The following is a 17,304-nucleotide window of genomic DNA, read 5'->3' as shown; positions in this document are numbered from 1 at the left end:
AACGTCTTCAGGAGTTGAAGGAGGCACCAGGAAAAGGGCAGGGAGCCAGAATACCTTTGGAAAACTCTGTTGTTGCCAAAATAAAATAGAGCTTGAAAAAATGCATTTGGTACAGCAGTTAGAAATGTGGGCTGAGAGGCACAGTGGTCCAGGCCACCCACGCATGTCTGGGGACAGAGGCAGGCGTTCAAGATGACATCTTTGACTTAACAGTGAGCCAGTGACACAAAGAGAGGGGGGCTTAATCCTTTTATATCGAAGAGAGGCTCATTCTAAACAACAGATAACTAATTTGTATAGCGCCCAGGGTGGATCTTTTTCCTGCAGAACTGGGTACTGATCCCAAGGCTCCACTCATGCAAGGAAAGCTCTCTACCTATCACTGAGCCATAATTTACACAAGAGGCTGGCCTTGTCACCTGAAGTAAGTGTTCAAATTGGAACTCAGTGCCCAGATTCTACCTCAGAACACCGGTCTTTGTTCTTTTATTTTTGTTTATTCAAGACAGGTTTCTGTGTAGCTCTGGCTGTCCTGGAACTAGCTCTGTAGACCAGGCTGAGCTTAAACACAGAGATCTGCTTTCCTTTGCTTCGGGAGTGCTGGAATTAAAGGTGTGTGCCACCACCGCCCTGGCTTTTTGTTTTTTTCTTTTTTTTTTTTAAGATTTATTTATTATGTATACAGTGTTCTGTCTGCATGTACAGCTGCAGGTCAGAAGGGGGTGCCAGATCTCATTACAGATGGTTGTGAGCCACCATGTGGTTACTGGGAATTGAACTCAGGACCTCTGAAAGAGCCACCAGTGCCCTTAACCTCTGAGCCATCTTTCCAGCCCCGCCCTGGCTTTTTGTTTGTTTTTCTTTATAGAAAATTGTGCTCTGTAGAAAATCCATGATTCCAGCTGAATAATTTTCCTTACTTAAAAATACAACAAAAAGAACAGCAGATTTTATTGGAGCCATCTTCATTCACTTCAGAAGCAATAAAAACTTGTTTGTTGCAGAAGCCCGGCAGTATGGTTCGTCTATTTGCTGTAGGCATACAACCTAGACTGTTCTTGATTTGTTTTTTGAATCTTTTGCCTCTAACTTTGATAAATTAACTCTGCTGAAGCAGCCCAAACGTCGTCTGTGCTTGCTGAGTTCTTTACACATTTCCCATTCTCTTTGGCAGTGTAGATTCTTCTTTTTAAATAACAAGATCAATGGCATTTGGGGACCTGCACAGGTATTCTGTATACTAGGAAATTCAACATATAAGTTTATAGGTTTTTTGTTTTGTTTTGTTTTTTAAGCTCTTGCGTCCCATGGTCGCTCTCCCACCTTTGCCATGTTAAAATCAGAAACAAAGCTGGGGGGTAGAAACAGGTACAGAACCATAACCAAATGTCTACAGTATACAGAATTATTAATGAATGGAAAGCTGTTTAATCTATACAGCATCTTTCTGTTCTCTGTGTACTTAAGTCAACATAAAGAGTACATAACTCCTCTTTTCCCCTGGAGAAAGTGCTGGTCAAAATTATTGCTTCTTTTCTTTTTTCTTTTGAGTCTAAAGTGTAAGACAATATCCATGCATCTCAGCAGTCAGTCTCCTCCCCCCGAGTCCCTATTTTTTTTGTTGTTTTTTTTAACACTCTTTAGCCCATTTGTTCTAGCTTCTTTTTTTTTTAAGATTTATTTATTTATTATGTATACAGTGTTCTGTCTGGCTGTATGCTTGCTGGCCAGAAGAGGGCACTAGATCTCATTACAGATGGCTGTGAGCCACCCTGTGGTTGCTGGGAATTGAACTCAGGACCTCTGGAAGAGCAGTCAGTGCTCTTAACCTCTGAGCCATCTCTCCAGCCCCTTGTTGTCTTTTTCGAGGCAGGATTTCTCTGTGTAGCTTTGGAGCCTGTCCTGGAACTCACTCTAGACCAGGCTAGCCTTGAACTCACCTGCTTTTGCCTCCCGAAGTGCTGGGATTAAAGGCGTGCGCCACCACTACCCGATTGAGTCCCTATTTAAAACAACCTATGGCTTGCTGCTCTCAAAGACCAATACACATTTTCCCCTTCTCTGAAGGGAATATTCTGAGTACAATGGTTTATAACAATACATGACCCTAGGGGAGTCCCACAGCAGAGGACACAGTTCAAAGGTCATCAAAGCAGCTGCAGGGGGCTGCATGTGCAACAGTTCCAGAGGAGGACACTACTTCAACATGACATGTTTGTCCACTGATGGGAGGCTAGTGTTACAGTCATATATCTTCTTCCTGTCAAGTTATTTACATACATACAATATTTCAGTTGGAGATAAAATACAATGCCATAAACTCCGTTTTCTCAGAAAGGATTAGGGCAGCAAGCCCAGAGAAAACATACACGCTTCTATTAAATTACTTTATTGGCAAGGGAAGCTGTATTTATGCTTAGTTTCCTTGGATAGGGTTTCCTCGGATAGGCAGGCCTGGAATTCTTTAGATTGACCTTGAACTCTTGATCTTCCTGTCCCAGCCTCTTAGGTGCTGGGGTTACAGATATGAACAAATTATACCATGGTGGGGGGGGGAGTTAAGTAACACAGTCTCTTCTAAAACACAAACTGCTGGTCACAGCTGATGGTGCGGAAGCCAGGGAGTAATTGCTGCCTAGATCCACAACCTTTCTAAGCTGCAAAAGATCAAGAGTGCACGGGTAGGAAGCACAGGGCTGTCCTGTCACCTGAAATAGGCCTCCTCCAGAAGCTCCAATACGAATGGATCCCCTTCAAGTGACAAGACATATGTACACTGAAGCCATCCTTGTGCACCCGTGACAAGGTTGTGTGTGGTTTTACTTTTCCAGTATAGTGGTGTCTATAGCAGTCTGTATCTTTGATTCTAGGGAAGCAAAAAATGAAACATCTTGGTCCGGGTCAGACTGCAGAGCCAAGAGAGTCTCTTCAACAACTTCAAGATGATGGTTCCCGGCATTTCTAAAATATGCTAAGGAGAGAAAAGTTGGAGTTACATGTGCCATGAACTGTGTTCTAAAACATATCCTAATTATGTTGTCTTTTAAGCCGCATGTCAAGACATTGGATACATTTTCCATGAATATCCACATACTTAAGTCCTTTCAAATGATAAGTGCCTTATTCCAAAACTATTTCTGAGATTTTAATGGTGGGCTGCCAAAAGTGACACGGGCTTTAAAAATTAACTCTTTAAATGCACCTTGTTCTGCGGCACATGAGAACTGGCATGTGCGGTCAGCAGCACGGGGAGAAGGCTAGAAGTGGACACACAGGCCACACTATGGTGGAGAAGTAAGGCAGCACAGACACACAGCTTGCATTCGCTGTCCTCAAGTGGAGTCACACTGCCGTAGCACTGAGACAGACTTTGGGCTTTCTTTACTACTGGAACTGGAGCTGATAAATGTGCTCTGTCTAGAGAGCTGGGTGACAGATAGTTTGTATCTGGTGTGCCCCTGTTAAACAAATGTGATTATGTTCATCTCTTTAGCTGTCTTGTGCCTCCAGTGTGTTACTATGCAGCCTGCTATAACTCCTTGGGGACCTAGCTGCTACCTGCCACAGTTAAGGGTAACTGAGAAGCCAGCAAGGCCCACACACCCTTCTCCAGCAGTGTCTGCCGCAGGGCCTTGGCCAGCCGAACCCTCACATTTGGCACAGGATCCGATGCCAGACTCAGGAGGCTGGGAAGCAAGTGCTGCACAAACTGGTCCACAGGAACAGACTCTTCATTGACCACAGCCTGCAGAAATGAGAGCCACAGCCCAGCAGTGACTTTCTCAAGATTTCAAAGCACAAATACTTCTATAACGCTAATGACATCTCTTTGGAACCTGTAGGTTTGAGCGCAGAGCACATGTGAACTTTTATATTTCAAGAACTGAATTTAGTTATAACCAGTGGCTAATTTTCCTAACGCACCTCCAAAGAATGACTGACAAGAGTGCAGGATTGAGACGGGAAACATGGGCTTTGGAGCCAGGCAGCTGTAGGCTCAAAACTTAACCTGGTCGCCTTGTGGCCTCAGGTAAGTTGTTTAGCTTTTCTCAACTGCACAGTGGCTGACCCTTTGTACCAATCACCCAACACAGTACCGCCACACCGGACTTACCTGGCCAGTAAGAACTTGTTCAGAACCCCACCCCTGAGACAGGGACTGGCTATCACACAAACCCAGATGATGGCCTGGGCTTAGGTCTCTATAAGAGCTGGCCATGTCTGCTTGAGCACAGCAGAAGAGTATGTGCAGTCCGCCCCTCCTTTCTTCTCACAACTGACCCTGGATAGCAAAACTAGCCTTGTTTTTCAGTAAGAGAGCCACCAATGTGGTTGTTGTGGTGGCACTGAAAGTCTTAGGACCCACAAGTGAGTGGGGACTTTAGCCAGGTGTGTGGCTTCTGGGTCCTGAGGGTGTTCATGGTAAGGCTAGCATCATTCAACAATGTATAAGGGCCATCAAGGGGCTCTGGGTGCCAAACTTGCTGTAGGCAGCTGGACTGCATCACGCCAGCCAGCCTGGAACAGCACAGAAGGGCTACACTTTACTGTGCACTGAGACTTGGTTGCCCAGGCCACTGGCAGGGAGCTCAGAGACAGGTTCTAGGCCAGCTAGGTCTCAATCCAGATTTGTCTTGTGACCCTGGTACCTTCTTCCCAGAGCTGTGTTCAGATCAAAATTAACAAGTCTCTGAGGTACGCTATCTCCTGAACATCCTTCCCTTGTTTTGTGTTTTTCTTGATTTTCTAAATCTTTAACAATAAGAATCTTTTTCTTAAAAAAGATCTTGTGAGTTTTTCTTGAACAAAATGGATTGGTATCATTTCTTGTTTATCATATTGTTTTCTACATTCCAGATAAATAATTAAAAACATAAAAGAAAAAATATTTCATTTCTGCTTTTGCTACACAATGATGTGAATACTGATTTTTTTTTCTTCAGATGGCTGCACTGTGGAAAAATACTGGCTATGTTCCTCTAGACCAACAGGGGGCGCTGGTGAGTCTTCTCACTGCAGTTGTTTTGGAGGCAGGGTCAAGGGACTACGGTTGAGGCAGACAGGGCCCCATCAAAGCTGACTGCAAGCACAGCTAGGCAAGCATCCTGGAGATGGCGCACCAACCCCTTTGCATTTGTGGTGCCAGAAGACAGCATGATCATTACCCTAAACATCACACCATTATCAAAATCCTCAAACCAAAAACCACAGTTTTCCACTTTAGTGGGATTCTGCCTAGGTCACTTGACTTCTCTGGGGTTTATGTTTAACCTAAAACAATTAACCTTAAAGGTAAACAAATGTGCCATCATGTTCTACCGTGTTCCATTGGGTTCCATACCACAAGGTCTTACTGGAGAGCCTGATGTACCAAAATGGCTGACATTCAAGGTGAACTTCAGTCATGGGGAGGGGGTTGTTGAGGAGACAAGGGGACATAAATTGTAAGCCTGGGGCATGAAAAGGGGTTTTCTGCACCCTTCCCCTGGAGTGTGACAGGAGTGGGCTGGGTCTGGAGGGAGAGCTGGCTGGCTCTTCAGTGATCTCATCTCCACGATACCCAGTACACAGCAGGTATCAACATGTGTGGGATGTGACTGGACAAGACATTATACCTCCCAGCTGTCCAGTCTCCTCTCAGGTGAGGAGCCAGGGACAGGAAGCTGTGGCTGTGCTGACCTGACAGATGCAGACAAAAGCCTGCCTCCCCACCCACTTCGGGCAGTGCCGGAACCTGGAGATGAGCTCCTGGATGAGACTGAGCCCCAGAGCGCCCGCGCCGTGGGAGGAGAACTTCCGCAGCATGGCCACCACCTGCAGCAAAGGGAGAGAGCCAGCCCTGAGGCGAGGCCCAGCAGAGCTGACTCTGAGCAGCACTCTGCACGGCAGGGGGTGGGGGTAGAGAGTGGGGAGGGGGCCGCCATTCTCATGTTCTTGTCCACCTTTCCAATTGATTTACCAGCAAGAGAAAGTAGCTCAGTTCTCACTGGAACACACACATGTTTAAGTAAGTCATAATACATACATGCACACAGAACTCTGCAAGGACAATGTAAATAGATAAGGGGATTAACAGACAAATACATCAAGGAGAAGGATCCAATTCTTAAAACACATCATCTTGTGAAATGTGTAAACTATTACCTTTGAGGATATGGTACTTTTATAAAATTTTAATCCCATCAAGGAATTTAAAAATCATTATTTTCAAGTAAGACTGTCTTTCTCTCAGGGGGCTGGAGGCTATACATGCAGAACAGGGTCATCTTTTCTAACCAAGGTCCTCCTCGTTATGAATTATTCTACAAAGCTGTATAGAATTCAACAATAACAACAAACACACACACACAAACAACAATAAAACCCTAAGCTATTATTTAAAGAGTTTCAAATACAAAATGATTTCTGCACATTTACCATCATGGAAGCATAAAATTAACAGAAGGGTATCCTGAAAATTGATAAAACAATACAGCTTCTAACTTCAAAAATTAAAAGCTGGACTTATAGAGAAAATGACAAACATCCCAGAAAAAAAAAATAGTGTTAAAATGGGAAACAGAAAAGAGTGTGCTGTTTACAAGAATGTGCTATGAGAAGGCAGGCTCCTTACTAGCTTGAAGGAAATCCAGCGCACTTGAGAAACTTTGTCTGCACATAACTTCAGGGCGATGTGCCTCAGGTAACCATGAACGTCGCTGGCGCTGTAGAGTTCCAAGATGAGGATCAGCTGCCTACAATCACAAGCAGGGGGACCCCTACCATTAGTTACTAGACGATTCCCGCTCCTTTCCTTCGGCGGCCGCGCGGGCGCAGCAATAGCCAGAGCAGCGGGCTTGCTGAAGCCGCTGGCACAGAATGCTTTGTAAAACAGGTTTGGGCGTTCATGGTGTGGGTACTGAGGTTCCAGCATCGGGCTATGGTTGAAAGGCACACAAAGCTCTACCCTACAACACACAATGTAAAAGCAGCCGGGGCCTGCACTTCCCAGGCCACTATGGGTCAGCGGGAGCGAGGAGCAGAGCGACGGATGGCGTCCTCGCTCTTCTTCCTGTGTTCTTTCGCCTCCATTTCTTTCTTTCTTTCTTTTTTCTTTTTTTGCTCGCTCTTTCCTTTGCTTTCAACATTGGTCTTTCTCCCTTGCTCTTCTTTCTCAGCCGCTTTCCCTAGTTCGTTTTTGCCCACTCTTTTCAAATCATTCACTTTTTACCGCTCACTTCCTCGTGCTCCCCCTCTGCCCCAGTCTTCTGGCTGCCCTTTCACTCTCGCTCTCTGGATAGGTCTTCCCTTCACTCTCCAGCCCCCCTCGCTTTTTTGTTAGCTCTTTTCCCTTGCTCTTTTTCTCTAGACACTCACCCCACCCCCCACCCTCCACCCCGCCGTTCTCATTAGTTTTTTATCCCCCCTTGCTCCTTCTCACTAGGGCTTTTCTCCTCGTTCTTTCCCGCTAGCTATTTTTTCCTTGTTCTTTCTCGCTAGCTTTTTCCCCCCTTGCTCTTTGCTCGCTAGGTCTTTTCCCCCTTGCTCCTTCTCGCTAGGTCTTTTTCCCGTTCTCTTTCTCGCCAGGTATTTTTTTTTTCCCTTGCTCTTTTCTCGCTAGGTCGCCCCCACCCCTCCTTCTCGCTAGGTACAATTATTCCTTTGCACTTTCTCGCTGGGTATTTTTCCCTCGTTCTTTCTTGCTAGGTCTTTCCCCCTTGCTCTTTCCCATTAGGTATTATTCCCACGCCCTTTCTCGCTGGGTATTATTCCCATGCCCTTTCTCACTAGGCCTTTTTCCCTCGCTCTTTCTCGCTAGGTATTTTTCCCCTCGCTCTTTTCTAGCTAGGTCTTCTTCCTTTGCTTTTCCTCGTTAGGCTTTTTCACTCGTTCTTTCTAGCCAGGTCTTTCTCCCTCGCTTTTTCGATAGCTCATTTTTCCTTGTTCTTTCTGTCTCGCTCACCGCGGCCTGAGGGCCCCCGCTCGGCTCAGGCGGAGGGAGCTGTGATTTGCACGGAGGCAGAGGAAATGAAAAAGGGCGGGGAGGAAGCGGGCAGCGGCGGGGCTGTTTCATATTGCTCCCCGCCGTTTGCAGCAGGGGAGGAGGGATGAGGCCAATATCGCCGCCCGCACAGTCCTTATCGCGGCCTGGTGCTGCAATAAGCACAGTGATCAGAGATAGGGCCAGGCCGCCAAGGCCCAAGCCGGCTCCTGCCGCCAGGGGGAGCACGGCCGCTGCGCCGGGCCCAGGCTTGTTTTTCTCAATTCTTTTGAGTGTGCTGAGAACATGACATAATGACTAAACCTCAATCTCTCAAATTAAGCATAATGATTAAAGCTCACAGCAAAAAGAAAATCTTCCAGTTTGCCCCTGGCACCGGCCAAATCATATCCTGAATAGCTGAAAATGCCAGATGGATTTCTTCAGAAAGATAATTATTTGAGAGATGACTAGTTGTGAATAATGAAAATGAAAACTAAAGATACTAAATGGCCCTCAACAAAAGCCCAAACAAGCACCCACAAACAATCTCCCATCACTAAAGTACATTCTCCATTTAGAGAAGGGGGCAGTGAACTACATTCTCCTTCATTATGAGTAAAGCCTAGAACATTCTTTGTATTGACAGCAGACAGGAACTGAAGAGTGCTCCACGTAGGCATGGTACAGCAGCAAGCCTCATGGGCGGGTACTTTTATTTAATAGCTGTCTCATCCAGAGGAGACCTTTTCAGACCTCAGTGCTGCCCAGTATTCTTTGGCTATTCAAGTGCAGGAGGCACCATGAGTCCTACAGAGAAGGCAGTACACAGAATGCTCAAGAAGGCTTTGCAAAACCACTCCGATTCAAAGGAAAACATTGAAGAGTGGGTGATTCATTTTTTATTTGGTTCAAATAAATTGTCTTATAGAACCGCAGAACACTCCAATTCCAGAGTGACTCTAGCCCTGTCTTCATGTGAAATGGATGTCACCCCAGAGACACAGGACATATATAACTCAGAGCTTTGGAATCCCATTTATACCTTAACAAAAACATACTCTCTTTATCCAAAGGATCACTGTGCTGCTGCTTCAGATGTCAGCTACAACGAGGGAAGGAGGCAACGTCCCAGCTTGTCTCCCAGGGCCCCATTTTCACTCACTCTGCTAGCTCGTATCGGAACCTCCAGTTCCTGCTGCTGTCCGTCACTACAAACTCCTGCAGCTGGCGGAGGTGCTCTCTCCTCCTGTCCTCGTGGAGCAGCTGTTGAAAATACAGCTCCATAAGTGACATGCCAGCCTCAAGGTGACTCCAGCACTCCCTTTGTTTCTCTGCAGGCTATAAGTTTGTCACCAGTCAAAAGCCTGTGTGTCTCCCTCATACCTAGCCACCTAGGACTCGGTGTGGCTGACAGCCAGTGAAGCACACCCCCCACACCCCGGACAACTGCTGCCTTTCCTCTGGGGGTGGGTCCATGTCCCTGAAACCCCTGGGCTTCCCCACCCACCGGAGGAGGAGGAGTGTCTTTGTGTTCAGTGGATGATGGCTCTGCTGCCTCTGGGGCAGAAACTCCTCATCAGCAATGAAAGGCAGGGTCTGAATGGGGTCAGTGACCACCAAAGTCCCTAGAGTGACAAATGAGTTTCTTTAAGTAACTTCTAAGCTCTTGTTTTTTATACCCATCACTTCCCTAGGGGAACGAAAAGGCAGGAGCAGAAGCAGTGCAGTGACTTGCAGGAAAGGTCTTCCTATGTGCAGAGCTATGGTTTCATTTGGGCCTAACCTCTTTCCACAGGTGACCTCTGGGTAAGCCAGTTCACCCCTGGGGACCTTGGACTTTGCCATCAAGAACCCTTCATAAGAAGCACAGCCCTACTGGGTCCAAGCAGCAGCAGAGGTATGAATGTCCATTTTAGATTCTGGGTGCATTTCAACTGCAGAGTGTGGCTATCTTTCACTGCCACCAAGCCGCTAGCCCATGCTCAGTGGCAGACTGGGGAAGGCCTAGGTGATTTCAGCTCTCCCACCTTTAGGAAGTCATACAGGTGTTTAAGGACTCCTACACGCACTTCATCCAGATCCTTTAAAAACCCACTGAAGATGGGCACCAGGTCGGCTGCTGTCAACTGATCCCCGAGAATCACTGCCAGCTCATGAATGGAAGAGGCAAGGGTCCGCCGGACCTTCCACTAGGGGTAACAGCAGACACACGGATCAGCACAAGCAGGTGTAATTCAATGTTCCTAGCATTTCCCCAAAGGACAGTAAACAAGCCGGCTCACAGTCACAGCAAAGCCAGGGTGACAAGCTGTGCTGCAGCTCCAGGGCCTCCTGCTCTGGTGCTGCCCTCTTTCTGTCTGTGCCTCTTGACCAGACCCTTTACCTGACCATCAGAAGCCAGAGTTTCATATGTGTCCTTCAAGCAGTGCCAGTTCTGCCGGCCGAGGGTCAGGGCCACCCCAGGGAGGCTGTAGGCACAGTGCTTGGCGATGTCAGTGTCCACGGTCTGGGCTCTAGCTGGGTCAGTCATGGACACAAACTGGTCAAGCAGAGGCTGAGGGATTATATCCTGAGAAACAGGAGAAAGAAAATCATCACACTGGCAAGGAGGGCCGGCGACAGCAGTGCAGGCTCTCACAGCCTGGGCTGAGAACAGATAACAAGAGGGAAAGCAGTACCTAGAGTCAGCTGCCCCAAAGGGGCACCTAGGCCACAGAGCAGAGCCTGGAGAGCAGAGTGCATGGCACAGCCCAGTGAGGAGACCATGCTCGCCAACAGCCCTGGAAGCTGGGCCCAAGGCTACCCATGGGGTTATTATTTCTCCTTTCCAACTGAAGAGAGCCTCCCTGGTACAAACAGCACCTGTTTATGCTTGCCTCTGGAAGAGCAATGTGTGCCGATGACTTAGAATATTTAAGGCACATAATATTTGTATGACACAAGGGGCCAATCCATAAGAGAAATGCACCCAAGAAAAGAAGCTTACAAAATTTTTGTACCAGAAAAAGTCACTGTCTAAAACATTAATCTGAGGTTGTTTCCCCCTTGTTGAGCTTTATTAATAGACTTTGAACACTACTTCATAATTCTATTAGAGAAAATATTACCAATGTAATTAACTAGATAAACAGTTAGTACTGAGAGAAGGAAAACACTGGGCTTCAGTGGCTGTTCCAAAGCTAAACTTAAGGAAGATGAAAGGCTAAGCTACTTTTTTTTTTTTGTTCTTTCCTTTTGTTTCAAGGAACAAACAAACCTGTACTTTAGATCTATTCTCCTCAAGTGCGGTAGGTTCCTGCCTCTGCTCCGTCTCCAGGTGCTCACTGCTTCTATTCTGAGGTTCAGTTTGATCCTGTAGAGTTGATGGGACATGTCACCAACTGATACCAAAGGAGGACAGCGTCTTCATCCACCCCCATCCAAGGAACCGTCCTTCATGTCAGAAACAACAAGTGCATTTTTTGAGGGGCATGGCATTTCTCCTGACACCAGAACGCGCACTTCTGCATAGCGGCAGGCTCTGCACACGGTCCAGTCTCTACCTGTGCTCTGGAGAAGGACCTCACTGCAGCTGCAAGGCTGCCTTACAGGCAGCCATGCTGACTGTTAAAGCCGGTGAGGAACAACAGTGTGGGATGGCATCTGCCACTCTTTTAAGGCCTGGGTCTCCTTTGTGTGGTCAACCAGCAGCCTTTAAGACAGCTACAGAAAGAGGGGTAAGGACGGATTTTCAGAAAAGACAGAGCAGGACCTGCAGTCTTGGCTTGGAGACAGGCTGCAATGCAGGTGGCAGGCATGGCAGTGAGGGAGCAGTGGCCTAGAGAGAAGGTTCGGTCAGCAGGGGACTATTTACTCAGTAAACTGTTCTGTACTCTCACATGTGTAAATACTCCTAATGTTTGCTGATGAACCTGTGCATTAGGTTAACAATTAAAATGAGCAGGAACATTCAATGGTGACATATCAGTCTTTGATCATTGATTAACATTAACTGAGATGGACCTGACCTTCTCCTTCAACCATAACACGGATGTTCAACTTGCACTTGAAATGTCATACTGTCTATTGTGCTAATAGATTCTGACAAATCAGCTCAATATATGATCCGGGAGTCAATTAATACCCCAATAAATGCAATGTTTGCTCTGAGCATGCCACCAGGACCTTAGTGCCCAATGTTTACAGAGAAACATGCTATCTATCTGAACAGGAAACATGATGGCAGTAACATTTTAGTAGGGCATTCAAGGTCTCTTTTGGGCATGGTGTCTTCAATTCTTCACATGAATCAACAACACACACTAAGACGACATGGCTGGTATCAAATTCAGCACTTTAGAAGGAATCCTGTCCAAGTCTTGAGTGAGCTCACTGTGGAGTGATACATCCTGACCCAACACCGCAGGCCCTGTGAGCTCAAACAGCCCTGGAGCAGGGCGGCTTGCTGAGTGGTGCGAGGCACTATATCTCCCTGAGGAGAGCCTATGAGAGAGCCCTAGCTCTTCAGGAGAGTTTCCAACCACTCTGCCATTTGCACCCCCACCCCCTGCAGCTGCGGCCAAGGAGAGCCAGGAGAAGAGCAAAGGCAGGAGGACTTCTGGGGTAGGGTTTCCTTCTTCTGTTGAGCACTCTATGCTGACATGGACAGACAGCACAGAGGTATGATCCATTTTGCCTCTCTTGAACATTGTGGAACAGGGGTGCTCTGCAATCCACGTGGTCTCAGTATTTGCCCCTGAGGGTCAAGCTGAGATCCACCAGCTTAGCTTTTCACACATACCTTGGAAGCCTGGCTAAAGTGCTCTGCTGCCGTTTTTCAGTTCTGCCTCTGAGAAAGAGGCCCCAATACTAACACTCCACCAGGGACAATGGACTAGACCTTTCTCCCCTATATTTAGGGTTTCTACAGGCAGATAACAAAGGTAACAGGCCAGTTTTCTTGGCATTTTCTAGAAACAACACAGGCATCCCATCATTTCTTACTAACCTAAAGGCACCTTTAACAACTTAGACACTTGAGATTGAGATTGTACCAGTTGCTCATTTGAACAGGCTTCGGGTGGGGATGATAAATTAATAACTACAGCCAGAATTTCAGTCCTGTCAACAGCAGAGTATGCACTTGGCTCCTGAAGACTGTGGGCTTGCAGAGTCTGATCATGCTGATTCACAGTGGTGAAAAGGCATCAACTTACCCGAGACCTGGGCAATGAGAGACCCCAGTTTAAACTGGTCCAAGTGAAAGCTGGGGGAATCGGGAAGGTACATGGATGCCCAATATCAAGAGGGTTAGGAAGCTTCTAGAGAGTCAGGCAAGGAGGAAGTTCAGACTCTTCTGGTTTCACTTGGGGCCCTGGTCTCACAAGGAGAGGAGAAAGCAGGTGACGCTGGCTTTTTCAAGTCTCCCCTCTGAGAAGGACCATCACCAAGCAGCTGGGTATTAAAGGATGTCTGTGAACCAAGGGGCCAGCCACACTCATCACTTTCTGTGGCCTTCGTCAAGTTAGAATTCACCCTCTTCTGTTATTAAAGATGTAAGTGACTGCCAGAAATGACCCAGGACATTTACACCGTTAATCCCAAGAGCACTGCCTGTCATCCCCCCCAGGGGGGGTTGTTTCTGGTGCCCACCCTGTTCCCAAGGAAGGGATTCAGGGTGATCAATCACCTGATTGATTGGTTGTCTAGTTATCCAAAACATGACCTTAAGAATGAAATGAAATTTGCCATTTATCTTCTCTGCAGGGATGTATTAATAAAAGCAAGCATGGCTTTGTGATTTCTGTCACATCCTCGGTGGCTGAGGGACAGGGCAAGTACTTACTGTGCTCTGTAATATCCTGGCCACGGAGAGCTCATTCTGAGATGATGAAGCCGACAGGAGGATATGATTGTCAAAGACAGGGCTGAGATCTGAAACGGGCTCTTCGTTTAGACCTTCTGTCTGCCTTCTCTTGGGTTCACGAGTTGAGTCGAGCTGTGTTGCTCTCAGTGCGGCAGATAATACCTGAACTTGAGCTACAAGAAGAGAAGTATAAGAATTTTAATAACTATGTGGTGCTGGGTATGTGGTTCAGTTGGTAGAGTGTTTACCTAGCATTCAGAAAATCCTGTTTTCGATGACTTGCACCCCATAAGATGGGTGTGACAGTGCTTATTTATACATAACCCCAGCACATGGGAGATGGCAGCAAAAGATCAGCAGTTCAAAGTCACTCTCTATTACAAAGCAAGTACCAGACTAACTTGGGCTTTGTGAGAGCCTGTCTCAAAAAAAATTGTAAAAAGATTTTAATAATTGAATGTGGATCCTGGACTGACTTGAGGGGTATGCACCAAGCCTTGGCCTGGAAATGGGATTCTCCCTAGAGGCACATATGTGCACCTCCTCCACAACTGGAGACTGTCTAGTACCAGACTCTGGAGTCTAAACAGGAGCTCCCAGCCTGGTGTGATGCTGGCCACATCAGCCACACCGAGGAGCACATCTGGATTCAAACCACATTTGTCAGGAAGAATCGGTTCAACTCTATTGTCTCTCACAAAAGAACAAAATGAGGTTACACAGGGAGAAGCTGGGAGGCCATCCTCCTCAACAAAAGGTTGTCCCACTACCCGTTTATAAAGCAGGATGGCTGCCTTCCTCCCACTCAGGCATATGCATGCGCATACATCTAAGTCTATTCTCACACTAGTGTGGCTGCTCTATGTGAGCCTACACAGTTTTCTATACAAACTAAATGAAAAGATATATTCTCATCTCCAGAGCACTGGACACACGTACTACCTCCACACCCAAATGCTCCAATGTTCAGAGCTTGGAGTTGGCTCCCCCACTGTGCCGGGATAAGCCTTATCCCCCAGGTGCAGCACACCAGGTCCTCTGCAAGAACCAGAATATGAAATGTGTCATTTGTTTCCGAATCTCTGGGGGTACTGGCCCCTTTGGGGTCTGAGGAAAGCTAGGACTCCTTTCTCTTAGAAATCAGCTACGTAAACATGTGCAGAACACCACAAACAATGGCTCTCCAGGAGCAGGAAAAATACCCTGCAGCCTATCCCTTGACCTCCAGGGTGGGGATCCCTCCATTTTTGCTGCCCCCAGGAATGACCAGCTTCCTGTCCTATGCTGCTTCTGGACACCTCTCTGTCAGTCCTCACTACACCCTAGGCAGAGCTGCCTATACAACCCCCTCTGAAAGATGACTTCAAGAGTCACTGCTGGCCAGCCCCAGCAGCTCTTGTTATGGGGGAGAGGGGAGTGTCAGAGCAGTTACAGGAATGTGCTCGTCCATGCCCAACCCTTTGCCTGTAGCAGTCAGGCAGGGAATGCTTGTTTGTCCCTTGAGCAACCACTGGGCTCCTTTACTTATAGTCTCAGGGACAAAGACTAATCATGGGGCAATCTGAACCTTCACATGTCCTTTCCCCAAAGCATCACAGATCTTTGCCCAGTAATGGCATCAAGTCTTGCTTTCCCAGTTTCTCTGACTCGGGACAAACACAAGTCTGCTGATTGGCTGAGGACTAACTGGAGCATGCACGACAGCGGGCATGGATTAGGAGACTGGCTCCAAGACCCCACATCATGACATAAAAAACACCTCAAAAAAGTTGTACTTTCCCTGGCTGCCTAAGACAGAAACCTTAAGACTTAATGAAGGCCTGAGTCAGTGGGTTCCAAAAGTAGGGCCTCCCTGGGCTGTTTGTGCCCAGAGAGGGCACATACTGTGGGAAATGACATCACTGTCCCTGGAGCTAATAAGCCTTCCGTAACCATAGGTATGCCCAAGCACTGTCCCCTGTTCTGTCAGGGTTCCCTCCAGGCTGTGCACACACTGTCTGGAAACCCTCTTCACACAGTTCCTGCTTGGAAATATCAGACTGAACTAGGCATGGCCCTGAGTGAGGATAGTTAAGAGATTATACCGACAGACATAGCAGCACACAGGCCTGGGGGGAAGGAAGCAGTCCTGTGCCATTCACAACACACAGACATCCTGTCTTCACCTTGAATGTCTGGGTCCTGCAGCAAATGCCCCTGCAGACTCTGTAGGACTTTCTGGATCTTGCTCCTGGCCACACAGCTGTCACACGCAGCCTCAGGTCCACTGTGGCTCTCTTCCAAGGGCCCAGTCCCACTCAGAAGCACCTCCATTTCTTTGCTTATGTCAGGCAGAGGAGTTCGCCAATATAGGAAAGTACTGAAAGTGTCCTCGAAAGTCCCTGGACCTGCTTCATGGTCACTGTTGCTGAGGCAGCCACTGACCCCTGGGAGCTCTGGGAAGGGGCTATTGCCTGGGAAAGTCCCAGTCCTCTCAGCTAAGGTTGGAGAAGAGCTCCCTGGCTGGCTCTCTGCCGTGTCTGCGGAGGAGCTGCTGCAGTGCTGGTGGCCGGTCCCAACCGAGGCCTCTTCTGGAAGCAGGTCTGGCTCCACATGCACTGCTGTTTTAGGACTAGAGCAAAGGAGGGAGCAAGCTCTCAGCACCACAGAGCAGATGGGAAGGAGGCAGAAGCAGGGGCCTCCACCCTCCTGCCATTGTGTCAGAAGACCCCCACACTCAGTACCACTCTGTCCCCTGGGAGAATGGTATGCACTGAAAATACCCCTAAAGTTTATCAGTACCCTAGTAGGGGCAGGCTTTGGAACAAAAGGCTCAGGAACCAAAAAGAGATGACTGTGTGTCAGCCCCTTGGAAAGCCTTGTTGAGGAAGATCTAGTCCCAGGAATGGCACAGCAGAAGCACCGTGAGTGCAGGAGGAGAAAGTATGGAGGAGGAGGACACTGAGTGCAGGAGGAGGAGGAGGAGGAGGACACTGAGTGCAGGAGGAGGACACTGAGTGCAGGAGGAGGAGGAGGAGGAGGAGGACACTGAGTGCAGGAGGAGGAGGAGGAGGAGGACACTGAGTGCAGGAGGAGGAGGAGGAGGAGGATACTGAGTGCAGGAGGAGGAGGAGGACACTGAGTGCAGGAGGAGGAGGAGGAGGACACTGAGTGCAGGAGGAGGAGGAGGACACTGAGTGCAGGAGGAGGAGGAGGACACTGAGTGCAGGAGGAGGAGGAGGACACTGAGTGCAGGAGGAGGAGGAGGACACTGAGTGCAGGAGGAGGAGGAGGAGGAGGACACTGAGTGCAGGAGGAGGACACTGAGTGCAGGAGGAGGAGGAGGAGGAGGAGGACACTGAGTGCAGGAGGAGAAGGAGAAGGAGGACACTGAGTGCAGGAGGAGGAGGAGGAGGACACTGAGTGCAGGAGGAGGAGGAGGAGGACACTGAGTGCAGGAGGAGAAGGAGAAGGAGGACACTGAGTGCAGGAGGAGGAGGAGGAGGACACTGAGTGC

The 17,304-nt window shown here is 48.0% G+C and overlaps 1 protein-coding gene and 1 long non-coding RNA gene across 14 annotated transcripts in view; one reads left to right on the top strand and one right to left on the bottom strand.

Moving 5' to 3' along the window:
- Positions 1-2,373: 2,373 nt before the first annotated feature.
- LOC125404964 (serine/threonine-protein phosphatase 4 regulatory subunit 1-like) overlaps positions 2,374-17,304 on the bottom strand; it is a 79,702-nt gene continuing 64,771 nt past the window's right edge. For 11 of the 13 annotated variants that reach the window (XM_048441236.3, XM_087910931.1, XM_087910932.1 and 8 more), the window contains 10 exons: positions 15,974-16,419; positions 13,788-13,981; positions 11,220-11,315; positions 10,347-10,532; positions 9,991-10,152; positions 9,126-9,226; positions 6,614-6,734; positions 5,680-5,814; positions 3,604-3,745; positions 2,374-2,971 (listed from right to left, as the gene is read on the bottom strand). In XM_048441236.3, the coding sequence (XP_048297193.3) occupies positions 2,820-2,971; positions 3,604-3,745; positions 5,680-5,814; positions 6,614-6,734; positions 9,126-9,226; positions 9,991-10,152; positions 10,347-10,532; positions 11,220-11,315; positions 13,788-13,981; positions 15,974-16,419 (1,735 nt within the window). In that variant the 3' untranslated portion in view covers positions 2,374-2,819. Of the gene's footprint in view, positions 2,972-3,603; positions 3,746-5,615; positions 5,815-6,613; positions 6,735-9,125; positions 9,227-9,990; positions 10,153-10,346; positions 10,533-11,219; positions 11,316-13,787; positions 13,982-15,973; positions 16,420-17,304 lie in introns of those variants that run through there. The other 2 variants (XM_087910935.1, XM_087910937.1) reach the window with 2 other exon arrangements.
- LOC125404965 (uncharacterized) lies at positions 3,742-9,131 on the top strand. The gene is made up of 3 exons (XR_007233423.3): positions 3,742-4,030; positions 4,944-5,000; positions 9,037-9,131. It is a non-coding gene; the product is annotated as an uncharacterized LOC125404965 (long non-coding RNA).

Source organism: Myodes glareolus, chromosome 10, assembly GCF_982192425.1.
Source record: "Myodes glareolus chromosome 10, mMyoGla1.1, whole genome shotgun sequence".
Lineage (NCBI taxonomy): Eukaryota > Metazoa > Chordata > Mammalia > Rodentia > Cricetidae > Myodes > Myodes glareolus.
The sequence above is the reverse complement of the archived record's forward strand: the minus strand, read 5'-3'. Positions and strand labels throughout refer to the sequence as shown.